The following is a 27,993-nucleotide window of genomic DNA, read 5'->3' on the forward strand; positions in this document are numbered from 1 at the left end:
AAGATAAGCTTCGAACTTTTTTAAAATAACTTGTGTAATTGGTTAGGTGTAATTGAAGTAAATTTTGTGGAAGTAAATCTATATGAGTAATTTAAAACCTATGTTACATGGAAACGGAAGCGGGTACGTGGAAGCGGAAGCGTAAGGAAGCGCAGAAGCGAGATTTTTTAAAATATTAGGAAGCGGGTACGTGTTGGAAGCGTATATCCATATAAATATATATATATATATATATGCAAAATTTTTAAAAAATTAGGACTAAAAATTATATGATTTAAATTTGAAATAAAACATTTATTCATTTATAATAATTTTGAAATGATTTTATATTAAAATTGTAAAAATACACATAAATTATGTTTACAAAAAATATTATATTAATTATTTTTAATACTTCATAAATAATTGACACTATGTTTCAATATGTGCTATATCTTTAATAAAAAATCTCAATGCATAAAGATAATTTATAGTATTATTTTTGATATTTGTATATTTATAACTCAATATTCATTATTATTAATTTTTTTTATTTTATATAGATTAAAACTATGGTTTTATATTTTATTGTTATACATTGTATTTTTTTTAAAACGGAAGCGTGATTCCAAAACGGAATCATAAGCTTCCAACAGGTTTTTAAAGAGAATATTTTAGAAACGTTTTGGAAGCGAGATTCCGCAAGCTTCCACGAGGTTCCGATTCCGATTCCGGTTCCGAAGCGGGAAGCGGACGTCCGATGAAGCTTCCGTGCAACGTAGTTTAAAACTTGTGTAATTGGTTAGATTTTTTAAATTTTTTAAAAAAAACTTGTTTAATAATGTTTCTCGAGTAAATCCCTAAAATTTTGCGTGTGATTTTTAATTAGCCATGAGAATTTAAAATAAATTTATAGTAACTTTCCTATATTAACCGAAACCAAAATGCGTTATGAAGATTGCATATATCAGTTTCCTATTTTTTGGCTGTTGCATAAATTACGGTCAAATTTAAATTAGCAAAAAGAATCAATTAAATATAGAAATCAAGATCTATTGGATTTGATATTCAAATGCCATCAAAACCGTAGTTATTTAATATCTTGGGTTGATTTTATTTACTGAAATTTAAATTCTTGGGTTGATTCCCTATTTATTTACTTGAATTATGTAACTTTTGAATAATCGAATCATTGATATTAATGGAAATAATTTACTCATTCCTAAAAAAATTATAGAAGTAGAATTTGCATATTCATATAAAAGTAGATACAAGGTAAATATATTCTTTTGATTTATAATATAAAACGTTTAATACCAAAACTTCATGGATTAATATGCACAAAAAATTAATGAATATGTTGTCTCCGATATACAAAACTCATGTTTATATAGGAAGAGCAACATATATCGGAGACAACATTTTTATATGAATGTTAATCACACATGAGAATGAGGTTAATTAATAAAAATGCTTCTCAAATAATAAAAAAGGGAAGTGATGCGTTTTCGTGAAATAGGTATTATAAGATCCGTGATGGTCACGCCAAATTCTTGAGTGAAATATTATATTTTCGATTAAGGTAAGTATTTCAACACAATTGAATTTTGTTTCCTTTTATACGTTTTGAATATTATTGTGTTTCCTTAATATTTTGACCAATTAAGCGTAGGTTGTAATTTGGAATATCGAGTTTGAATCGAGTTACTTGAAATTCAATTGTGTTTCCTTTTTCTTTTGACCAAATAACCAAAATATATCTGATATCCGTACGTTTAATTTTTTTTTCCAACGTTGACAAAAATGTTGCGTTATAATTAACGTTGAAAAATATGTTCATAAAACGTTGGATTATAATACGTGTTCCTAAAATAAGCAGAAAATTGTTCTTAAAATTATTCCCGTTTCTTTAGTTGCATTATAAAGAAATTTGATATTAAATGTTGCATAAGAATGTTCATAAAATGTTGACTCGGTTTCAAAAATGTTCATAAAACATTGCATTATAATATGATTTGATCTTAGTTTAAAAATGTTCATAAAATCTTGCATTATAATTCACGTAAACAAAAATGTTCATAAAACGATTTGATAGATGTCGAACTTATTTTGTTGCCTTTTACAAAAAAGGTAATATTCTGGCTGTCATAAATGCCCGTTTTTTTTTCAAATCGGATTGTAATTGTAAGCATATAGTATAATGTATATGACCAATGACATTTGGTTGTAATTATTCTAGGGAACAAAGGGTTTTTTGAAAAAGTTAGTGAGAATGCATGAGGTGATGACACATAAGAAATGACACTCATGTAATAAACATATGAGGCCAAGGTTTATTTCTTTGAATGTTCCTCCTTTAATAAGAAAGGGATTATAAGTCCTATTCATACATCGATGGATCATTTTTTTGGCAAATGAGCATTTTTTTTTTAAGTTTTTATTACAAAAATAATTTTTAAAAAATAAAATGATCAAATTTTTTTTTGAAATTTTAAATATTAGTTTAAAAAAAAAATTATGGTTTAAAGGCTTTTATACCCAAATTTGGAGTTCAAATCCTAGACTATGCAATTTCTTGCAGATTGCGCAGAAAATCCAGGTTTCAATTCCCGGAGCAAGCGATTTATTCAACAATTATGCGATTACGGAAGAAAGGCTTACAAAAGTTTCTCAACATGGTGCAAGTAAATCCGGCCAGACGTGATCTTCATAGGACGGCTCAAATGATGCAGTTAGGTGTAGATCCTCATAAGGCAGATAATATTGTAATCTTTCTCATAATTGTAATATCTAAATAAATCCCCAACAAAAAAAAAACTAAAAAAGTTATCCCAAAGAATTTTTCATCATTTTTTTTAGACGAAAACTATAGATTTCCCATTGAACCTCCTAAAATTGCGACTAGCTAACTGGAGTGACAAGCTTATACTATCATTAGTGGAGCGTTGTTTGGTTTTTTGATATCACTTGTAGGTCTGGGCACAAGCCGGATACTTGGTCTTTTTGCCTTACTCACTACTTGACTTGCCTTGTGCGAGTATTATAGAATTTTTGGCTTATACTTGTACTTGATCCGATCAATCAAGTACTTGCCTATATTTTTAATACTTGCAAATTACTTGGTAATACTTGATACTTGTTTATTTAGGTTTAAAACTTTAAAACTAAATGTACCAAAACTGATAAGTAAAAGTAAACATGGAATAAATACTTTTATTTTTCCATATACTTGTTACTTTATCCAATCAATTCAAGTAATTTGATTTAGTGTGTGTATATAACCCATTCAAAATTAGTACTTAAAATATAAAATACCTAAAAAGTAATATTTTTATTTTTTATTACAATGTGAGAAGTAAAACAAGTATTTTAATAGGTCATATATACTTTTAGAACCAATAACAAGTAATAAAACAAATAATGAGTCGAGTATTAGAAAAAATCGTAATATTTGATACTTGACTTGTACTTGCAAGTAGTAAAATTTGCAGACTTGCTACTTGACTTGATAACATCAAATACTTACTTTTTCAAGCCGAGTACGAGTCAAGTAGCAAGTATCGATCGAGTAACAAGTATCAATGCCCAGCCCTATTCACTTGGCACAGCATAACGAGTGATAGCTTTAATTAGCTTAATCAACTTCTTGAGCTTTATACGGTTGTGTAAAGCATATAAAAATAAAAGTGAGATGCTTCACGAGCTTTAATTAAGGGGACGACTGGTTTTCCTGCTACCACCCGCAAACGCAGCTTTTGCGGTTGGTAGCGGTTGTCGGTGGTTTGCAACAATCACTCATATCGCTCTAAACCGCTTCAAACCGCTCCGAATCTCATAAATTCAAAAGCTGGCTACAGCTAGCGTTTGCGGTTGCGGGTGGTTGCGGGAGGATAAATTTTTTTCTTTTTTTTTAAAACAATATATATACAAAAGTAAAAATATTTAATAAAAAATTTAAAATTTAAATTATGAAAATATTGATATATTTTAATTAATATTATAAAATTTTATAATAAAAACAATTTCAATAAATTTTCAAAAATTAAAATTATAACTTTCTAAATATAAATTTTGTATTTATTATAATTTTATGATTTTTGATATTTTTATAATTATATTAAATGTAAATATTGTTAATTTATTATTTGACTGTTACCGCATTTAGTAGTTAACCAGTCATAAGTCACCCGCAAACGCACCAATTTTTAACCGCAGTATCAGTCGTACAAATCTCTTAAAACCGCTAGAAACCGCAACCGCCCGCATCTACAAACTCCCGCAGCCGCAACCACAACCGCTGCGTTTGAACCAGTCATGCCCTTACTCAATGCCAGTCCTTGCTTTACCGCAATTCCATGAATTTCATGAGCTTTACCGCAATTCCAGCCCTTGCTATATATTTTCTTATTTTGATGAACTTTTAATCAAATAAAACAATGAAGGAAAACGTCTCTCTCTCTCTTTTTAATTAATTCTGAACAATGGAAGAACATGAAAGATAATTCTCAAAAACCCTCGATGAGAGGATGGAACAAAATTAAAGATAACAAACAACACAAACACCCAGCTTTTGGATAGAGCTTGGCAAAGTCTATCTATCTCACAACAAGGCCCAACCAATTAAAACAAATAAAACCCCCAATTTAAAGATACTTGGAGACAACAACAGACCAAATGACGAGTTGGACTTGAGTGGGTATACAGGCCGTATTGCGACTCCACAGTTCCCTGTTGAATTATGGAAGTTACGCTGGAGCTTAAGGTATCCACTTTCACCCCAGTTTGCTCCCCATGAGTTACGAATAATCCAGTAGTCTTCACCTCTTTCTGTCGTTCCATACCCCACGACTACCACATTGTGGTTTCCATACCAATGATCACATGGTCCTGTAAACACACCCTAGATGAGAAAAATAAACAACAACTTATTAGTATTGGGTTTTAAAAGAAATCAATCTTTTTTGGTGAAAATGTGAATAAGAAGAGTTACAGATTTGTAGAGTTTCATGTTTTCTGCTTCAACCATAACACTAATAGGTTGATGAGCCACAGCTTTCTTCAAAGACATCTCATCGTTATGAGGAGCATCCTCATAACTATCAATTGTAACATATCGAGTGGTAACCATCTACAGCATGGAAACAAGAGATAAGTTACCAAATTGAAACCATAACCAGAACTTCAACAAACAAAAATGGTCGTTAATTATACAAACCTCAATGGCCTTGCATGCGGCAGTATCATTTTCAGTATAAGGGTAAACTTTATCCGTTACAATACCACCGTTTTCGATGATGAATTCGAAAGCGTTGGCTGCGCTACCTCCTAAACATCCAAAGTTTCCGGAATCCCCCTCTCTGTCGCAATCCATGAGTTCTTGTTCCGACAAAGATACTAATTCTCCTGTCTTGATCTTGTTTAAACCCTCCACCGCTCCAGTCGCCGAGAACGCCCAACAACCTCCTATTTTATCAACCACAACGCAATCACAACCGAACAAAATCAAATATAATGCTAAAACAATTTACAAAAATCGCTAGACGGTAATTATGTGTTCTATAGGGGATTAGTGCATAGGCGGGCCGACTAGACCGGTTTTAAACCAATGTATTTTTAAAAAGGCATTATAGAAAATTTGTTCGTTTGCGACTGATCTGCCGTTTAGGTGAACCCCTAATCGCTTAAAACAGAGAAGACTGCTAAGATATATTGAACATCATTCATACCACAGTCGCCTTGATCTTTGACTGGAGCAACTGCACCTTCATCTCTCCAATCTACTTTGTCAGGCAAAACATCTCCTTCTTTGTACAAATACCTGTCTCCTATCACTGGATCACTTGTCACTTCCATCTTTCCCCTCAAGTGAATAGCTCGAAACTCATCATCCGTCAGATCCGCAAACCGGGTCAAACCGAGTTCGTAAGTCCGGTCCGGGACAGAGTTGTGTGCTTCTATCAACTTTAAGTTGTCTTTGAAGATATTGAACCGTCTCTCTTTCTCTCCAAGAGCGTTATAGTTCTTCCGATTCTCCATAAGCCACTGCTCGTACATACGCTGCACTTCCTCCTGGCTCTGCTTCGTCTCCGTCGCTGTAGCGCTGCCGAGAGACGAGGAGAGTAGTAACACGGAGAGGATCACGAGAGATATAGTTTTAACCATTGTTTTCTCTTTTTGCTTCTTGAGATCTCTGCAACTATTGCGCGAAGGGTTTATAGCGTGGGAAGTTTTTGTCGTCGACGATAGATAGTGGAGAGCGAGAGGGATCATAGATATGCTTTTCATAGTAGGTGCCATCATTTTTTATTATATTTGTTTGTATATTCTATTATGGAAAAACAGAAAGAAAAGTCACATCACATGTGAATAATATTGATACTCCCGAGAAATTCAGTTTTATATTGTTTTGTTTCACCGGTTACAGAAAAATAATGTCAAAAATTCAGTCTGACCTACTTAGCCAATGGTGTTCTTCTTATTAGTAAAAGAAGAGGAATGAACAAAGCATGAATTAGTGATTACTTCTTGTCCGATGCAGTATGATAAAATACTGAAATATATTATTAAATTACTTAAGAGTAATAACTTATTTTTAAAATATATAAGTATTAATTAAAAAATATAATATAGAAAACAGTTAATTTTAAATGCCGTAATTTTATAAATATTTAAAAGCATAGATATTCAAGATACTACTCTATTTTTACAAGGTTTGTGATATTTTTTTAAAAAAATTATTTATAATATATATGTATATGAAAGTATATACCTTTGATTTTGATTTAGATACCCTGAGGCTTCGAATGGTAACCCACTTCCCGCCCCTCCCTGTAGTTAACAGTAATAAAAATCTTTATATATATCATATATCTATACATTTTTATAATTGTTAGAGCAAGAGCATCAGTGAACCCCCGTTTGGGGTTCATCTTCTTAATTTTTTATTATTAAATTTTTTATTTTTTTCATTTTGTTTTTTTTTTTTTTTTTTAAAAAAAATTGACCAATCGCGGGCCGCCACGTGTCGTGGGGCCCGCGCTACAGTGATGAACTTTAGGAGAGAGGGTATCATGCACAAGAGGTGAGAAGGGACGAGTTCATCACTTTTGCTTTTTTTAATATTTTTTTTTCTCGTAAAACGTGTGAACTTCCTTTTTAAACCTCTAATGCTCTTGCTCTTAGAACCGCACCGCAACTAAACCGCTTGTCCCGCACCGCTCAACCCGCAGTCACCATTCGGAAGCTGATTTTGAAATATAATTATTTAGACCCCAATACATAAATTTTGAATATCTTATTGGAACGGATTTTGTATTGGGTTACCAATCCCAAATATTATACTCACCCAAAAAACTTGGTTAATAAGGTTCTGTTGGGAGAATTAGATTACTGTCCAAGCAATCAAGCATGTAATGGTATTTTGCTATTTTCATAGTACTATATCTTGTCCAAGAACAATGTCCACCATGAAAAGACCGTGAAGACGCATTACATGGAAGAAGGACGTGTTAATGTCACAAAAGAAGTATACTCTTCTTCCAAATCATGCATACATGTTTACCAAGGTTCTAGCTGGCTAACAACCTGGCTGAGACACTAACAAAACTTCAGGTGTGTTCTTATTTAATAAAGGAGGTTCACGTTCCAGATCCCACCTCAAAGCATCTGAAAGTCCTCACAACTGGATTATGTAGTATAAATATCTAATCAGTTCTTAAACACACAATTTACAGCAAAACCAGATCAAACCTCAGCTAACAATTCAAATGATGAGACCGACTTGGTCGGGTAAGAAGCCATCATAGCTACACCACATTTCCCAAAAGACTCATTGATGTTACGTTGGAGCTTAACGTATCCGCTTTCTCCCCAATTTGATCCCCATGAGTTTACGAATGATCCAGTAATCTTCACCACTTACGGACAACTTGAAGTAGTAATTAGTAGAATGATTAGAGCCATTCTAAGTAATTTCTCTTGATTAAATCAGACTAGCTTTTTATTGGTTATCTGACCAATCACCACTGTCCTTTTGTAGATTTAACACGCTAATTAAGTTTAGAACTGTATAAAACGAAAATGTAACTCACAAAGATGTATCTCTAACTGAATAGCATTCAGTTTATAACTTCAATAGGGTCAAATTTTATTATTCAAAGGATACGAGTATAATGCTGTGGAGCATATATCATCTTACTTCTTTCAATATTTACATAAAATTCAAATCAAACCCAAGATAAAGTATTAAAAGCTAACGTGCATGATTCAATCTTGAAGTGTCTAAAAGACAAAAGACTGAATCTTGGACATTGGGGATGGAAAGCTGAAAACAATACGATCCCTTTATTCGTTACGTCTCTCCTCAAGCGCTGCTCACAAGCACGTTAGTAGCCTTCGTGGTCGCAGTCGCTGGGCCTCGGGTCAAAGCTTTTACGCTTAACGGACTGTTTGCCTTCTGTCCAACGCAAATTTCATAAGCAAATCAGTCAAAGTAATAAAAACAAAAGAAAACAAAGTTTTTAACCCATAAGAGAGGACAAGAAAACTAACCATTCTACAAGTACCAGCCTTCAAGTCACAGACAGGGTACGCCTGAGGGCAGCAGCTAGAACCATCCTCGCAGCAAGTTGCTGACTCTAGCGGACAACATCCCCAGCTGTAACATTTTCCTTTGTACTCATAGAGACAACAACAAGTAGACTTGGCTGGACAATTGTAAGACTTGTCACAAACAACTGGTGCAGGTGGTGGTGGTTTTGGTGGGTTTGAGCCTGATGATTTGGTAGGGTAAGAAGCCATCATTGCCACACCACATTTCCCTGACGAATCTTTAATGTTACGTTCGAGCTTAATGTATCCGCTTTCGCCCCAGTTTGACCCCCATGAGTTACGAATAATCCAGTAGTCTTGACCTTCTGAGGTTCCGTATCCCACGGCTACCACACCATGGTCCAAAGCTGTTCCACATGTTCCTGTAAACACTCCCTGAGGGAAACACACAATAACATTAGTCGGAAAGCATTTCAAACTCGGATCAGATAGTATGGTAGCCAGTCGACCAGATTAGTGTATATTAAAAAACAACAACAAAGCATACACTTCAATGAATTGTAAACAAATTATTTTAATTAGAATATTACTGATTTGTAAAGCTGGAAAGCTCGGCCACCAGCTTCAATGGCAACACTAATAGGTTGATTAGCAAGAGCTTTCTTCAATGAATTCTCGTTTTCAGGAACATCCTCATAACCATCGATGGTAACAACACGAGTGTTCTTCTGCAAGAAGACAAAACAGAACATAACTCATGAGTATTACCAAAATTTAATAACCATAAACTACAAAAAAACATTAGCACTATGATCAAACCTTATCGGTATTGCATATGTTATCATCAGTAGCGGTATAAGGGTAATCTTCCTCAGTATCAATACCACCATTGCTAATAATGAACTGAAAAGCATAGTCCATGAGACCACCACCACATCCATTATTGTAACTTGTGTCACAATCAACAAGTTCTTGCTCCGACAGAGACACTAACTCCCCTGTCTTGATCTGGTTTATCCCTTCAACCGCTCCAATCGCCGAAAACGCCCAACAACTTCCTATATACCCAAAAAAATCATTACGTTCATTATTAACCGCGACTAAAAGGCAATCGCAAACGCAAACGCAATTCAAGAAACAAGAAAGGGAGAGAACATGAAGTCATACCACAGGATCCTTGATCTTTGACCGGAACAACGGCGCCTTTGGCTCTCCAGTCAACTTCATCAGGCAACTTATCTCCAACGTTATGTAGATACCTCTCTGACTTCACCGAGTCTCTGGTCCTCTCCATCTTACTCCTCAAGTAAATGGCTCGAAACTCTTCGTTGGTCAGATCGGCGAACCGGGTCAACCCGAGTTCGTAGCTCTGGTTCGGGACAGAGTTGTGCTCTTGCACGAACTTCACGTTGTCCATGAAGATTTCGAACCGTTTATCCTTCTCTCCTAGACCATTGTAGTTCTTGTGATTCTCCACTAGCCACCGCTCGAACATCTTCACTTCCTCAGAGTTCCGATGATCCTCCTTCGCCGTGACGACGCCGAGAGAGGAGGAAGCTAGTAACACCGAGAGGGTCACGAGAGCTAGGGTTGTGAATTTGATTGGAGTAGACATTGTCTTAGATTTTTGTTATATTTCAATGAGATTTGTGCAACTGTTGCGGTGAAAGTATTTATAGAGAAGTAAAGTTTTGTCTTCGAGAGGGATAGATGTGTTCTCCGTATTGGCTCTGACGTGTCATTATTTTTATAATACTATAATATAGTTTAATCTGGAAAAGAGAAGAAAAAATGTCACACATCACATGGTTTCAGGAAATTTCGTTTTATCAATACAACTAGGATAGAACCCGCGCTTAAAAGCGCGGAATTATTTTTTGTTGATAATTTATTAAGATATATGAACGACTCTTTCGGTTCGCTTCCAGATTATATTTTTAGTTTTCGGTTTGGTTTTGATTCGGTTGTAGTTTTTAGTTTTGCTTCGAAAAATATAGAAACCACTTGGTTATTTATGAAATTAGATTTGATTTATGTTTGGTTGTTTTGGTTTTTAATTTGGTTCAAATAATAATTTTAGGAGCCTTATAAAATTTCGAATTTAATTTGAACATGTGAATCTAAATAAAAATATGGAACTCTCATTCATGTTTATGATTAAGGTCTCAATAGTTTGTATTTTCTTGAAGTTTTGTCGGGCTCAGCAAAGGGGTTAGTTAGAATTTGTATAATAGTGTTATTATCTTGTTTATTTTTTTTTGTAACTGAAAAAAGAAAATGTTATTATCTTGTTCATACGAAGAAGTTAAACTTTGATCTTTCTGAATTTGTTTTTTTTGTTCTTCATACCTGAAAAAATGAGTTAAAAGTGACGAAAAACTAACTCACCGTATGCTATAACTGTCAGCAACCAAACATGTAGTTATAAACATATATCTTGATTCTTATATGCTAAGAAATAAAAAAATGAAAAAGATTCTTATTTTTGCATAACTGGCATGAGATCAAGATTTATAAAAATATAATTAGTTCTGAAGACAGTTTTGACTCCTGCTTACAAAGATTACAAATTAAAAAAAAAATTGTGTTAGAAACCAATGACAACACAAGTAAACACCAAAGCAATTGCGGTTTCATGACCACGACCTTGACACCCAGTGCTATTGAAGATTCCGGCTGGCTTACCAGTAATTTGTTGAATCCTCAAAAGGCCACCAGTTGCATCTAACAATGCCTTGAGAAGCCATCATACCGAACCTTGTTAGGAAGCTAAAGACAAACCCATCAGCCTAGGCAAGGTCGTTGGGGTGATAAGAGGAGCATCACTCTTTGGCAGTGCACTCATTTTAGAGATCCATCTTTTTGGAGCGTCTCTGGTACCTGTCAAGAACAAATTCTTAGGTCGATGTCCAGTGTGAATGTCTTGTTTCTTTGAGAGGATCCAAACTAAATTTAAGGTAACTGAAAACATGCATCAGTGAGATAAAAAAAAGTTGATAGTCTCGTAACATCATTTTAAGTATTTTGAAATGATTATTTTACCAAATTTTTATTGGACAATAATGTGGATTCACCGAATCAATCAAATGAAAACTCAAAGCACAGAACAAAACTAACACACACAAAGTAGCTAATAAAAAAACATATGGTCCAAACATTCCGATTTGTTATTACAACATCCGATGATGATATATAGAATCTGAAAGCTCCAAGTCCAACACATGAGAAGACAGCAAAAAAATCAAAGAGCTTTTCTGGGTTTTATATTGCTTTAAGCATATCCTCATCAAACAATAAAAAACCGACTTTGGATTTGCAGTTACATAGATGATTTACGTCCATAATTTTTCTTTGCAGTACCGGATCCAACCCGATATGTCAACGAAACCTACCTCTCATCAGATCCAGCACTTCGCAATATTGTCCTGTCTTTCCTTCACTCGTCGATTCATTCCTCTGATTTGCCGTCTCTTCCATCTGTCTCTGGATTTGAAACAATCCTACTCGTAATCGACGCACAATATAAAATTTGGTTGCCATTGAAAGAAGTGTCCTTGTCCTTAAATCTTCTCGAAAATCTCTCATTTTTTTTTAATTTTTCTTAGCTTTGTTCCTAACCATGATTTTACCATGAAACGTCATGTATTTGCAGGAGCTTCCGACAGAACAGACTGAGATCCCAATCTAGTATGACCCAAACACTGAGATATCAAAAAAAAAAACAATTGAGATATCATCTTCTTTCCTCTCGACACAACCCAGAAATTGGAATTAGGGTTTCTAATTTCAAAACTCTGTTAAGCATCCACGGTTTTATAATATAGATGTACATAGTTAATATTAGTAGATTAGAGTGATAAGTATAGAAATAATAGAAATGTTCATTAATAGATAAGTCCCAACATTTTCAATAAGTCCAAAAGAAATTATGCCAAGGTAATTTTCAAATAAGACTCTATTTTAATAGAGTAGATACTATATTATGTTAAGATTAGAGAGAATTGGTAATTCATAATTAGAATCAATGGGGTTAGCCTTCTTTTCTTGCTTACTTTGTGTAAAGTCACCTATTGTTTAAACTGTAGCTTATATCGAATTAAAACTTAGATAAATTACTTCTTCTGATAGTTTACTTGTTTCATTTTTACATCAAGATGCTAGATTTTATATATCAAACCTTAACACATGGTTTGTTTTCATAACCAAACTTCTCCAGCTTTAATATTTACAGGGTGTTTCTTAGTTTTGGAAAACCTAATTTGAACCTTTCACAGAGTAGTTTATTACAGACTCTTCTAACCGTTCTCTGTAGGTACCACTACCAGCCTAACCCCAATGACCCATATGTCATATGTGTTACACGCACTTTGGAAATTATAAAGTACACACATTTTGTATCAACATAAAATATAAAAAAAAAATACAATTTTGAAGTCGATGATGGTTTTATTATTAATTGTAGGTTACACCAGCCAATGGAATATTCCGTTCTCAATTATTTTATTTGTTGCTTGCACCCTACAAACTCATATATTGATAATTTCAACCCCGGAAAGTAGAACGAGGAACTCTTCGTTCCTAAGTCTTAGCTCTTAAGATCTCTATTATGTAAACCTCATTTCATATAATCTTGTTTTACCAAATAAGCAAAATATTTTCAAAAGTTACTTATATATGTGCACTGCCATTGGTTACTAATACATTAATAATACTACCATTCTTAGGTAAGTCTGTGACTATTGAAGCTTGAGTAACTTCATTCGTATTAGAAGCAAGTCAATTGGAATATGGTTGGATGTTTAGTGTTTTGTAAGAATGCAGTAGCGTCTCACGCTATATAGTTTTATAAATTATTATGGTAAAACTAAACTATTTATAAAGTACAAGCCCAAGTCCTTATTAACTATTTTGAAGATTTTAAAAGAGGTACATTCATCACAATATTATATACACTACTTGCTCAATTATTTAGAGGGAAAGTATAACATTTCAATGTTTTTTTTGTAACTATAACATTTCAATGTTCTTCCCAAGTTTTATATATTATATGTCAAGTGTCATTTTAGAACCACATGGATCTTTTTATTTACCGGAAAGTCAAGCATTGATTATGTTATTATGTTTTTGTTTAACTATAATAGTTACGGTTAATAGTTTTGGTCTCAGAGAATGTAGTTCTCATAAAGTTGAATCGTTCTTTTTGATGTTGTATAAGTCAAGAAGTGAGAAAGTTAGTTAGATAAGATCATAGATTCACAACGTGATAAATGGCCGGACAACGTGCAAGAAATTTATTTTAACTAGCGTACCGACTTACTTAATTTTTATATAATTAAAGATAAACGATGACTTATCTTTGCAAGACAAAAGGATCATCATTGATATGAAAATAATGTTAATTAAAAAGACTTTTAAATCTTTATCATACGTAGTCCGCAAATGCCAAATTGATGACCCTTGTCTACAAGACTCCGCAAAGGGGTCATTTTCTATCTTTTAGACGTTTTCATATATAATCTTTTTCCTAATATCAACGCTTACGATACAAGAGAGAAGCCCAATTGAAAAAAAAATTATTTCTGACCCGGTGACATACGTTGGATTATCATAAACTGTAGTAGACCGCTTCTATTAATTGGGCCAATACTTCTTTCATGGACTATGATTAGTCCCTTCCATTACATCCTGGGCCAATTCTTCTTTCTGATGCTTCTTTGATTCTAAGTTCTAACTAAAATAGTTAAATAACGATCGTATAGGCACCAGCTAGTCGTTTTGTTTGTTTAATTTTCTGATGCTTGTTTGTTACTAGTGTTCAATTGTAAGTAGTATACAACATTTTTATGCTTTTGTCAACTGAATATAACCGGACAACATAAAGCTTTAACTGCAAACTGAAGATGCAAGTGGAGCTTGTAGATGTCAATAGTCTTTCGTGACTGACTAGGCGACGAAATCACTGATGTTGGATGCATTAGTCGTTACTATATAAAGCATGCGGAGTGGTGGGTTACCATGTGGATGCAAGATATGCTGAGATGGAGAAAGATAAACTGAGGGTTTATGTCTTGACGTAGTCGTTGAAGTAGTTGCTGAGGCAGTGTGTGTTAGAGAGTGAACCAAGAGGCATGCGGAGTGGTAGAGACCATGTGGACGCGAGATGCTGAGCTGGCGTGGAATAAACTTGAGGAGCAAGTTTATACCGTGGAGAAAAGGCAAGATATAAACTTGGGGAGCAAGTTTATGCCTTGAGGAATAAGTACATTTCAAGAAAAGGAAAGTGTACTTATTGATATAGAAGTTGTCCATATTCATGTTGCCTTGGAGACTAGGTTTTAGGAACATGGAGATCACTATAAAAGAGCTATGGAGTCGTCTGTATTCCATAAGACACTGGCTATTATTATAGAGGAAGGGTGAAAATCCTTTAGGGGTGTTCTTGGGTCGTGCTGAAGCAGATACTGAAGTACTGACGGAAAAGAGACATGTTTGGGTAGATTAGGAATATGTCAGTAACGTGTGTTAGGGTGTTAACACTGACGTGTAAAAGCTGATAAGCAAATCTTGTAATAGATTGTTTAGGCGATTTTTAATAAAGCATAGTTGGTTGCTTATATCTTATTGTCTCTTTGATTTATCTTCTGCATTACTCAATTGTGGTGTCATCTTTGCACTAACACAAACACCTTTCCAGGACTTCAAGATTCTTGGCAAATCCATCTCAAAATCTATAGTCATCTAATAGGTCGTTTGCCGGGGTCCTTGGACGTCCAAAGCTTGTTCTCTTAGATTCAAACGGTACGCTGATCTGATATTGTTAATGAATTAAGTATGATTAATTACATGTCAATGGTAATTGGGGGGGGGGATCGACTTAATCATTGTTCATGTCATTGCTCGTATGATAAATGCATGCATCGTGTTGTTTCCTTCTATCTTAACATATAGTATCTAGATAGAGAAAGATAACAAAGAATAAAAGTACAATCCAAAGGAAAAACAAATAGATTGGATAAAAGCTTTTTTTTTTTTTGAATGAATGTTAAATTTTATTCATCAAAAAAGACCTTTATACATCTAGTGCAACCTTTAGGCTATACAAACTTGTGATTCCTATACTTCAAATTTTGTTAAAAAAACTTCAATCCCTAGCTCCAAACCAGGTTTACAAACCCCTCTCCATCCCTTTAACTCTATTAGCTTGTAAAATACTCAGCTTGTTCCTCACTCCCTTGTCAAGAATTTTCCTTAAAACTGTCCAAGGCATCAACTTCTCTCCATGCTTAACTCTGTTTCTTTCTCTCCACAATGCATACACTGCCACTTGAAATGCATACCTGAGACAGAAACTCTTCCTCCTTTCCATACCTCTCACAGTTAACAAGGGAATTATAGATGACCATAAGTTTGTGTAAGAATCCCCCATGATTCCTCTAGCCAAATTTTCCCAAACTTGAGAAGAATAAGAACACGCAAAAAACAAATGGTCTCTATCTTCATCAGCACTCTTGCAGAGCACACATATAGTGTCCACACCCTGACTCCATTTTGCAGTCCTATCCATCGTAGAGAGTCTGTTTAAACAAGCCAACCAAGTCATGAAAGCAAATTTGGGGGTCGCCTGAGAGAACCAGACACCCTGCGTCCAAATACATTTCTCCTTCTCCTCTCTAATCTGCTTCCAAGTCTCACGAGTCGAGAAAACATTCTTGTAACCTGACTCTCTTCTCCACTGACTAATATCCTCCATGTCAATACACACTCTGTCCTTTATTTCCCTCAACTCTTCCTCAATCTCATTTAAAATCACCACTCTGTGCCTCCTTCTTCGCTGAAAGCAGAACATTGCCTCCTCAACTGTGGCTTCTCTTCTAATACCCATATCAATGTACCCTCTAGCTCCAAGAATATCAAACAGAACTCCTTTCTCCGACCATCTCTCAAACCAGAAAGAAGTGTGGCGCCCATTTCCTATTTCCTTTCTATAGAAACTTTTAGCTACCTCCCTTAGTTTCAATAACTTTCTCCACATCCAAGACCCACACTGAGAATTTATTTTTACTTCCCAGAATCTCTTATCCTTCAAGATGTTAGTTTTAATCCACTTACTCCACAAAGAATCTCCAGTCAATAACCTCCAGATAAGCTTCAAACTACTAACTTTATTAACATCCTTTAACGCTCGTATACCCAAACCACCTTCCTCCCTCTCCTTACAAACATCCCTCCAAGCCACTTTCGCCCCCGTCGTCTTAAGACTAGGCCCCGACCACAGGAAAGCGGAACAAAGCTGTTCAATTTCTTTAATGCACTGCCCCGGAAGACGGAAAGCAGCAGACCAGAAGTTCACAATACTCATTAGAACAGATTTAATCAGCATAAGTCTTCCTGCATAAGAGAGAAACCTTGTGGTCCAAGTGTTAATTCGCCCTCTTATCTTCTCCACAAGCGGCTGATAATCCTGACTTCTCATTGCCTGAGACATTAAGGGTAACCCTAAGTATCTTACTGGCAAATCCCCTACAGCAAAAGGGAAATCTGATAATATATGACTCTTCTCCTCCACCGGAACCCCCGCCATGTAGATAGTTGATTTCTCCAAACTGATTTTCAATCCTGACCAAGCAGCAAACTCGTCAAACACTGCCAATGCACCTTCAATCGAATCTTTAGAACCCTCCACAAACACCATCAAATCATCAGCGAAACATAGGTGAGTCAACGAGAGAGAATGACACCTGGGATGAAACTTGAACTTCCTCTCAGTAGCCGCTTTGTCTATCTTCTTTGATAAGATATTCATACAAAGCACAAAGAGATAGGGAGATAGTGAGCAACCCTGTCTCAATCCCCTTGCACTTTGGAAGTAGCCAGCTAAGTCTCCGTTTACCTGAACTGAGAAAGAAGGACTCGTGATACACAAGCGGATCCAGTGCACAAATTTACTCGGGAAACCCAAAACCTCCAACCCCTTAAGAACAAAATCCCACTGAACCGAGTCGAACGCTTTTGAAATGTCAATTTTCATCACACACCTTGAAGAAACTGAAAGCTTATGATAATCTCTCACCAATTCAGAAGCCAAAAGCACATTCTCCATAAGCAATCTCCCTTTGACAAAGGCGGACTGATTCTCACTAACAATTCTTGGTAACACCCGCTTCAATCTGTTAGCCAAAATCTTCGAAACAACCTTGTATAAGACATTACAACACGAAATCGGTCGAAAGTCTTTCATCTCCATTGAGTCAATCTTCTTTGGGATCAAAGCAAGGATCGTGGAATTCACACCTTTTGGGAGGAAACCATATTTGAAAACAGACTGAACCGCCACCACGAAATCCTGACCAAGAACTGCCCAAGTAGCTTTAAAAAATTCACAGGGGAATCCATCAGGCCCAGGGGATTTGTTACTTGGCATAGCAAATAATACCTTTTGAACCTCATCACTCGTTACCTCAGCCTCCAACATATCACAATCCTCCATGGTGCAGCGAAACTCTAAAAGATCACGAAGCTCGTCCTCCGTAGCACCAACATACTCTGATGGCTTCATATTCATAAACTCAGAGAAGAAACGCTCCGCTTCTTGTTTGATATCCTCATGTTTGGTAATAATACTACCATTCAAACACCTTATCTCACGAATCAAGTTCTGAGCATACCGACTTCTAATAGCATTGTGGAAGGTCTTATTATTCTGATCTCCAATCTCCAACCAGTGCAGCTTTGCCCTCTGTTTAAGAAAATCCTCTTCCAGACTTGCAATATGCAACCATTTCTCATACGCTACCGCCTCTTCTTGAGCTGCACCTTCACAAGGGTTTGCTAAAGTGCTTCGCTGCTTATCACATAGATTCTCATGAGCCTCTTTAGCACGCTTAGTTAAATTTCCTAGCCCTTTACGCCCCAGCTCTCTAATATGCGGCTTCAGATTCTTCAATTTCTTGGAGAACCTATACATAGCAGAGGTGGAGTGAAATAAAACCTCGGTAGACTGCCAATACTCCTCAATCATGGGCTGAAAACCTGATAACCTTCCAACTGCATTTACATACTTGAAAGGACGTCTAATCTGTTCTTGAGGCGGCCACAACTGAATCATACATCGCATATGATCCGAACATCCTCCCGGTTCAAAAACAGAGTAAGCTGTAGAAAATTTTAGCAAAGCAGCATCATTCATAAGAACTCGATCAAGTTTCTTACAGATAATCCCCTCATCTTGCTTATTACTCCAAGTAAATCGAGGTCCTTGGTAACCCAGATCAGACAGATGACAATGCAATGCCATACGCTGAAAGTCTCTCATTCCCCTAGGTAGCCTTTCTAACCTTGAAAATCTTGAATTCTCCTCCTCATCCAAGATCTCATTAAAATCTCCCATTATCATCCACTCCTTATTTTTAAACATAGCCGAATCATGATGGTTGCAAAGATCATCCCACAACTCTTTCCTTCCTTCCACCTGATTACTAGCATAGACGAAAGTACACAAAAACTCTTCTTTATTCTCTACCCCCACTGAGCACGTTATCAGTTGGTCTGACTTATACACAGGAGTCATACGAACCTCATCCCTCCATAAAACCCAAATACGACCTCCACTACTACACTCATAGTTCATCATACTCGACCAACCTTTAAAAACCTCCTTTATTATTCTTTCTGCTTTACTTTCCTTCACCCTTGTTTCCAATATGCACCCAAATTTCACCTCATTATTACTAATCCACTCCTTGACTACAGATTGCTTTAACGGCTTGTTGAAACCTCTCACATTCCAAAAGAAGCTCGCCATATCAGTATTTTCGTCGAGAAGACCTCTTTCCCTTCGGATTTACATCCGGAGCTTTAGTCTTCTGAGCATTCCTCACCCCTTTTTGTGGCATCACCTTTTCCTTACTCCTACTCTGTTGAGCAAGAATAGTATCCTCAAGATGATCCGCCTCTGAAACCTTTATATCATCATCCACCTCCAAGATATCCTCTTCAGTCTCATCCTTCTCCCCTACCTCCTCTAATTGAATTTCACCTTCTTCCATCTTTTCAGCCTCATCCATACTTAGAACCGAGAACTTGGAAGTCGAAACCTGAATATCAGGGGCTTGCTTTGGTGATTGAGTCCTCCCAACTTTCGTTGGTGAAACTAAAGACCAAGCAGAACCTCCAATATCTTTTTTTCCTACTTCCTCATTCTTTTCCACAACTTCTTTTTCCCTCTCCTCCTCTCCTCCTCCTTGGATATCCTCATTATTTTCTTTCACATCTACTTTAGTCTTTTCCCCACTACCTCCCTGAACATCAGCTTCCTCATTTTCCCTTCTCTTGTCTTTACCATTCTTAACACAAATCTTATCTGTATGGCCCCATTTCCCGCAAAGATTGCATTTCGATGGAAACCATGGGTAATGAAACTCCACTGTGAACTCCTTCCCATCTTTAGTGAAATCAACTTCCTTCGGCAAAGTCTTTGATACATCCACATTCACAAAAACTTTAGCAACCTCCAGATTAGTACACGCAATGGTCTCTGGATGCAACCTATCCGGGAACCCCACAGTACTTGTCATGAAGCTGATGCCCTGCCAAGAATACATATGGAGTGGAACCTTTTTTAGGTGAATCCACATTGGAATCGAAGTCTCCTCCTGTTTCTCTTCCTCCGTCTTTGGAATCCATTTTGTAACCACCATAGGAACCCCCGCAATAATCCACATACCCCTCTTAAGAATCTTCTCCCGAGCTTTGAGATTTGAAATCCTAAACCTCATCGTTGTTGCATCTTCATCATAGACATCCACTTTCGAATCCAACTCACCATACTTCCATATTTTATTGACCACCATATGAACTTTCGCCATGTGAGGTGCGAGATTCAAAAACCTACCATTCACAAAATCATCCCACAGTGGCGTTGAATCAACAAGCACCTCATCAGGAATCATCACCTTATGCTTACCATCTTGAGTCGATACCTCAACTTCATACTTCTTCAAACTTTTCTTATCCTCCGCCACAACTACCCAACTCTTCGCATTTCTCGATCCCGAACTTTCCTTTTGCTTCTCAACCACCGCAGCACTCGTATCCTCATCCAGAAGCCCCGAAACTATCCCCAGAGGGCGTAAATCCCCCGGCAGATTAGCCTCATCCATCACGCGAAACTAGATTTCGATCGCCAAAATAATCTCCTCAGAATCGCCTTTTTGGAAAACGCAGCGTTTCGATTTTCTAATTCTTCTATCTACTTCTTCGCTTGTCTAAAGTTCATCGCCGTTGCCGGACAACGAACCCGGGTATCTTATTTACAGAGATAAATTTTAATTTGGATAAATAAAAGCTTCACATTACTATTGAAAATAAAAGAAGCTCCGCATCGAAACTTATCCGAGAGTAGCAGTAATTGTTAGGAATGTGGGAATCAAATCAGTTTTATACTGAAAAAGAATATTTATAAGTTGTATTCCGAGTATTGTGTGTTTAACACAGAAACATATAGACAGAAACGAATGAGCTGGGAAAAACGTGTGGGAGAAGAGAGAGCGCGTGCACCAACGACAGTGCAGGGTTGACTGGAGACCGTAGGGTCGTGGAGAGCGCACTGTTCTCTACACACGCCTGTACCCACATTTCCTCTCGACCGACAGACGACGTCGTTTAGTGTCTTTACCATGAGAAATAAAATCATTTAATCAAGTGTAGTGATTTTCATACCATGCATGGTTTTCCGTCGTCAGTGTTTAAATTATTGATTATAAAGTTCTTGTAAGTACTCAACTAATACACCAGTTAACTGTAGACTCATGGTACTGTTTTATTGTCTCGGATATGATTTTTTTAAATCGTAAAGTTATGAACAAACTGTTTTATTTTTTCGTCTTTTTTGAAAGTTGATACGAACAAATTGTTGCAATCTTGAAATCTTACAGTAATAATGCTTGTGAAATGCCAAACCATGAAGTATACAATATAGTTCAGTTTTTAACTTTTAAAAAGGTACGAAATTGAATGATCGTGGTTACATTCGTTTCTTCACTATGAAATAATGGATGATTAAAGAAAAAAAAAAGTTAGAGAGAGGTGAGAGAAACTTTCTCTCAAATCTCTCCCCACCCAAAGTCGTCTTTTCTCGAACCTCACCATCTTGATTTCGATTCCGGTGGCCGGCGGTGGTTGCTAATCGTCGGTCGCCACCCCAATTTTCTCCCCTTATCCAAACCTCAACCTCGTCGAGCTCCGATTTGCGCACTTCCTCCTTGCTTCATCACCTCTAGTTCTTCGTCGGATTGCGGCCGGATCCGGCGAACCAAACCGGTTTCTGGGTGTGTACCTAGCTTCTCCGGAGTGATGGCGAGGTCGTGGCTGGTCGGATCTCTTCAGGAGGCGTCGTTGGGATAGTAGATCTAGGGTTTGACTCGCGGTGGATCTGGGTCATTTTCACCTCGGAGGGTTCGCCGGAAGCGCAGTGTGTCGCTGTCACTGTGTCTCTGGTCAGCTTTGCTGCCTCCCATGTCCTCCCCTGTCTCTTCCTTCCGGTGCTCTCGCTAGAACTTCCCCGTCGAGCTCTTCGGATCTGTGACGAAACGCGAAGTTGAGGGCTTTGCTGGGGACTTCTCTTCCGTGTTGACTCCATAACAACCACCATGGCGTCGGATGGCTTCGGATCTGTTTGGGGGTTTCGAGATAGGTCAGGGTTTTGTCTCTGCCTCCATGTGACGGGTCTTCTCCATCTTCTCTGCCTGCTGATGGGAGCTCCGCCTCCTCCACTCTTAAAGTTTCAGAAGGAATTTGACACCCGTTCACTGCCTCTTCGTTGCTAAGCAGCCAGATTCTTCAGTGCTCTGCTCGTATGACGGGACCGGAGTCGAGCCGTATAACCTCCGCTTCCGTCAACCTGTACTTCACCGGTGCTTAATTGCTGGCTTCTTCGTGTCGGTTTGGATTATCAGGGAATGGTCTTGTTGTATTCCCGGAGTGAGCAACGTCTGGAGTGGACTTCGTAGGTTGCGATTGCCGGACCAGGGCTTGGTCTCCCCTGCTTCGCCGGTCCTCTTGTCGGAGTCGCCTTCGGGATGGTCTGCGGTCCCTCAGACTGTTCTCCGGTTGCGAACTCTCTTGATTACTTCTCTTGTTGCAGGTACCGGTGGCAAGATTGAGTTGTGATCTGCTGATACTTAACGGTTGTTCTGTTTTCTTCCATATGCCAAGCTTTAGTCTTGTCTTTAGGGACTGTGGCTAGACCTTTTAGTTTGTTTTAGAGAGTTCTTTTTAACTTTTTTTGTGGCTCTCTCTAACACTTTTGCTTTGATAAGCTTCTTAGATTCCTAGGGTTTGATTTCATCAAACTCTTGTAATCTCCCTGTATCATTAACAAGTTTAATAAAAATTCACATACTTAACAAAAAAAAAAAAAAAAAAAAAAATGGATGATACGTGTCGAGCAGCTAAAACAAGCATATTAGCATAGTATTTTATACATCAAGCATTATAAGTTACCTAATTGATTCCCATAAGGCCATAACACTGACATATACGTGTGTATGAATTTACCACTAGGCATATATACCAAAGGGCTAAAGACAACATTATTAGATCATGTATAAGTGGAAAAAAACGAGAACTGCAACGAATTGTCAAATTATATTGCAACAATGGACCGAACCTCTCTTTTTTACATCGGTACAAAACATATAGATAACAATATATTTCAAAATCAAACCAGCCGTACCAAACAAAACATCCAGCTCAGGTTAGCCTAACTAAAGATACAAAAGAAGAGAATAATAAAATAAAAATGGGCCGAGTGTGCAAGTGTGGTGAGAAAACGAGGGAGGAGAGGACGAAGCTGGACCAGGCTTCCAAACACTCCTGTCTTCATTCTCTGACCTTTGACTCTCTCCATTACCACATGCATGAGAGACCGTGACAATTATTTTGATGAGATCTATGTATATGTTGGTTTTGGACGAACTACGATTTAATCATTGGCTTATTTGTTAAATAGCCAAAAAAAAAGCAAAATTAGTTTTCTAGAAAGATGCTAGAGAGAGATACGAATAGAAAAATGGAAAGGTAGTGTGTTTTTGGTTACTTTGTCAATTTTGGTTTTTTAATGTCATTGGGTGCAATTTCCCTTTAATCATAGAGTTCACTAGATTTTTATTTTTTTTTCTAAAAATAATTGTTGAGGTGAAACTAAATTTGTCTATTTTTGATATTCTCGGTTTCTCTTTGCTCTGTTTGTTGTGCCCCATTATATTCTCTTTCGTGGCAGCGCGTGGAGTTTCTGGTGGTGGTGTGTGGCAGCGTGTTAGTGAGTGTTAGTTTCGGTATGCTTAAGCTTCGCTTTTAGATCCGAGTGCTCGTCACCCCCCAAAACGGAATGATATCGGTGGTTGTGGCCTGCTCTGTCTCTTCCACTTCTCGATAATTCTTCAGCTTTGAGTTCGTGACTAGAGAGCAGTTAACGGCTCGAGTTATGTTCGTGGTGTATTAGTTAGGCTCTGGTTCTGAGTGTGGCTTCAAATTTATTTCTTCCAGAGAGTTGTCTTTCGATTTGTTTTCTATATATTTCCAAGTTAGATGGGCAGTGGCGGAGGTAGAGGGTAATGAGGGGGGTCAATTGACACCCATGGATTTTTTAAATAATGTTATTCTTTACCAAATATATTTTGTTGACCCCTACCAAAACAGAATATTGACCCTTATGAAATTTGAATTTTAAAGAGTAGTCTAACTGTGACCCTCCTGAATAAATTTTCTGCCTCCGCCACTGTAGATGGGTGTATACGGTTTCAGTGGATTGCAAAGAAGACAGTAATATCATGTGTAAAATGCTGAATGACGGCATCGTCATCAGCCTACGGCTTTTCCTAGTACCGTCGGTGGTCTCTATTTTCTGGTATGTTTTGGGCTCGGGTTTGGATACTTCGCTAGGGTATGCTTTGTGTTCTTGTTGGAAGCTGTAGGAACGATCAAGGCGCCCTTCTCCCAGTAGCTCGTGGCAGCCATCGGATTACATATCTAGTACTTGTGGTTGGTAGGTCCAGCAGTAAGCTGCTTACTAATTTGTGTTTGCTTTCGGTATGTTCCACAAATGTTGTGTAGGTGTTACAATATTCCTTTCTTTTTTTGCTACTTATTTTCTATATATCATCTGTCAAAATAAAAATTTGGTAATAATAACTTAACATTTTAACCCAAAAAAAAAAGTTCACTAGATTTTGGTATCGACCAATATAACAACAACTCTTATTAGATCAAACACTCATATATGCATTGTTTTCTTTTACGTCTTAATCGTTAATTTTTCTGGTTGTCTTTACGCTCAATCTAATTTCCTTTAATAATACTGTCATCAATTATTAATATCATTTTCATAGCTACTATTAAAAAAAAATTCATAGCTACTAACACCTCACTCTTCGCCCTTTGAGAATTTAAAAGATGTGCACATGAATTCTAGTTTGGTTCTTTTGTCCTAAAAAAAATAGGGTACTGGTATCAAACCAAATCATTCTCGGTCACTCAGAAACAAAAATACACATAAGAAACCTTTTTAGTTGTTCCCATGAGGACAGGACAATGCAAAGACAGGAAGGTGCTGCCCTTTTGTTGTTGTTTTATTTGAAACTACCCCTTTTGTTGTTCATTTACATTAATGTCTGCAAATAAGTTAAACCAAAGTTTATAAAGAAATAATCAATAAATTAAAATCAGAAGAAGCAGATCACAAATTTTAGGTTTGTCCACCTACCGAATTTATTTTGATTTCGATGTTTGTGTCGTGGAATATTTGTCTTCGTTCGATAATTTCCTTTTAAATATCAAACCCCCTCCATTGAGAAAATTAAAACTAGAACACATTTGTTTCAGTATATAGAGTATCTTTGTACCTTGTTTATCTGGAACAAAAGTTGTTTTCTAAATGTGATTATGTTACCTAGTTTCTTTTGAAGTGATATTAGTATTTTTGTACTCTACATCTTCAAAAAAAGTTTCAATGAAGTTATTTATTGTTGAAGCTTCGATCATACTTAACTCCAACGCATCAATATATCTTAAATTTCACTACTTTGAATGAAATGGGTGAAGTCTACATTTTCAAGCGGTATATCAAAATGGATCTACGACTTACCAGTCTTGACTACTAAAATATATAATCATTGACTTATCGACCATTACCTAAATTAAATGAGAGCTGAATGTTACGAGCTAGTAACTAGTTTTTGACTCATGAATTCAAGACCATAGAATAGCTAATAGCTATGACAACTTTTGTCCCTAGTTTTGTAGAATTATGTGCTTCTATGACTTTGAGGTTCTATTACGAAAAAAAAAACCCAATAAAGCATTGATAGATGCGTGCAAAAAAGAAGTGGTTTTCCAGTATACGTAAAATAAAAAAAAACGAGTCAAAGATTTTGCTATAAAGAAAAAAAAACAGTCAAGCTTTTTAGATTTGGTTGTATTATTATGGGGGATTATCACGGGTTTGATGTTAACACAAGCAAGTGGAAGTTGTCTTGTGGTGGACCTTCCTCGTTCCTAGTCTTTCGCATTTCACTGATTTAGTTTGACCAATTTCCATTAATATTTTTAGTAACAAAATGTACTATATATATAATTCAAGATCTGGTTTTTAATTTTTGTATAATAGACATCAATGTTTTGGTGGTTGTGGCCTGGGTAGCGATTAAAAGCGATTGTAACTTGAAGCTTTCGATTGAAAAAGTTTGAAATGTCATGATTATACATAATTGTGATTTCCAGTCTTAGACATACCTTCCCGGCCGAACCTGATGCATGAAGCTTGTATATTATGGAGAAAAAAATGAGAATACAAAATACTTTGTCTTCAACCTTTCATATGACGTATGTTTTCTTAGTTTATTTTAGCTGAAATCAAGAATTGTATCTCTAACAACCTAATATTAATACTTTGTTATTTTTATTTGCGATGCCTATAATGTTTTGGACGTATAATAGAGCATAAATAAACTTGTAAGTTTATCATAACGAGATGTATAATAACTGTATATCATTCACATAAAGCTTAAGCTTCACTTCTAAGAAGCGACTTTCCCTACAAGATACACTAGATTTTGACCCGCGCAGGCGCGCGGGTGTATATTTTGAAAAATATGTTGATATTTGTTTTTCATGTAATTATTAGGATTTAGAAAAATGAATCCGAGAAACATAACCGATACCGATCCAAAGATATAGTACCAAACCCAAACATAAATTGATTAAATATTCTAATTATTCAAAATTTTGTTATTTAGAGAACCGAATCTGATCCGAACCGAAGTATTTGGGTATCCGAATTTATCTAAAAATAGATTTATATACTTATATATATTAGTTATTTTTAGATTTAACGTATATAAAACATCAAAAATGATACTTTTAAATTGGTTTAAATACTTGAAAATATATATAGATAGTCAAAAGTAAATATCTGAAATAGTTAAAGTATACTCAAATCACCAAAAATACTTAAAATAATTATTGATTTCGTATCCAAAATTTTAAATCAAGCCAGTTGATATGTTAAGCTTAAGTATTATGACATATGTTATTCAAATTTATACGTAATATATTATTTTATTTATACATTTTGAGAAATTTAAAATATATAATGATTTAAGACTTTAAAAATAATTTAAATTAATTATCCAAACCTAAACCAAACCCGCAAAGATCCAAATCGAACTCAAACCAAAATTTAGAAACATTCTAATAAGGCTGAAATCTTTGACCCCGAAAACCCAAAATACAAACCGATCAGAACTAAACCCGTATGGGTATCCAAAAGCCCATCCCTAGTCATTATTATATATCGTATTTTATCATCATATAATTAATCGTATTTTATATGTACCATCATATAAGTAATCATATAATTAATAGTATTTTATACATACCATCATATAAATAATTACATATATTATATTTTTAAAACTTAATATGAAATATGAAAACCATAATTTGAGTTGGTATTTCAAATTGGGCTTTGTATTATATTTTTCTTATATATATTGACAATATTTTTTTATAATGGTTATTGAAAAATAGTTTAGTAAAAATCCATTTTTGAATATATGTATATTTTTGAATCAATTTTTGATATAAATCAAATTTGAATGATTATTTTGATTTGAAATATGTATATAAAGTTTAAATTTTGTTTTATGGTTAGTTTAGAAAAAAAAAATTTAGGGAATTAGATTGATCCATTTTGGTATATTTTAAAAGTGGCCTAGATAACTTTCAATTTTTTTAAAAAACATAAGCTCATTATTTTTTTTCTTAATACTATTATCCTTGTTTTCAAACAAAAATATTTTTTTTAAAAGACTGCAATCCATGTTTCCAAACACTCCAAATTTGTAAAAGTCCTATTCAAGTCTCCAAACACTCCAATTTTGTACTTGAGTTTTAATAAGATAGATTACG

At 35.8% G+C, this 27,993-nt stretch overlaps 2 protein-coding genes across 2 annotated transcripts; both read right to left on the reverse strand.

The window, feature by feature from the left end:
* Nucleotides 1-4,440: 4,440 nt before the first annotated feature.
* LOC125608921 (probable cysteine protease RDL3) lies at nucleotides 4,441-6,294 on the reverse strand. Its single transcript, XM_048779573.1, has 4 exons — nucleotides 5,706-6,294; nucleotides 5,195-5,442; nucleotides 4,970-5,107; nucleotides 4,441-4,879 (listed from the first exon to the last, which is right to left on the reverse strand). Exons 1-4 carry the CDS (start codon nucleotides 6,277-6,279, stop codon nucleotides 4,580-4,582), a joined length of 1,260 nt encoding a protein of 419 aa, XP_048635530.1. The 5' UTR covers nucleotides 6,280-6,294; the 3' UTR covers nucleotides 4,441-4,579.
* Nucleotides 6,295-8,151: 1,857 nt separating this feature from the next.
* On the reverse strand, nucleotides 8,152-10,189 carry LOC125609558 (probable cysteine protease RD21C). The gene is made up of 5 exons (XM_048781055.1): nucleotides 9,697-10,189; nucleotides 9,349-9,587; nucleotides 9,120-9,257; nucleotides 8,530-8,964; nucleotides 8,152-8,434 (listed from the first exon to the last, which is right to left on the reverse strand). The coding sequence occupies exons 1-5, from the start codon at nucleotides 10,142-10,144 to the stop codon at nucleotides 8,342-8,344; spliced, it is 1,353 nt and encodes a 450-aa protein (XP_048637012.1). The 5' UTR covers nucleotides 10,145-10,189; the 3' UTR covers nucleotides 8,152-8,341.
* Nucleotides 10,190-27,993: the final 17,804 nt, after the last annotated feature.

Source organism: Brassica napus, chromosome A5 (assembly GCF_020379485.1).
Source record: "Brassica napus cultivar Da-Ae chromosome A5, Da-Ae, whole genome shotgun sequence".
NCBI lineage: Eukaryota > Viridiplantae > Streptophyta > Magnoliopsida > Brassicales > Brassicaceae > Brassica > Brassica napus.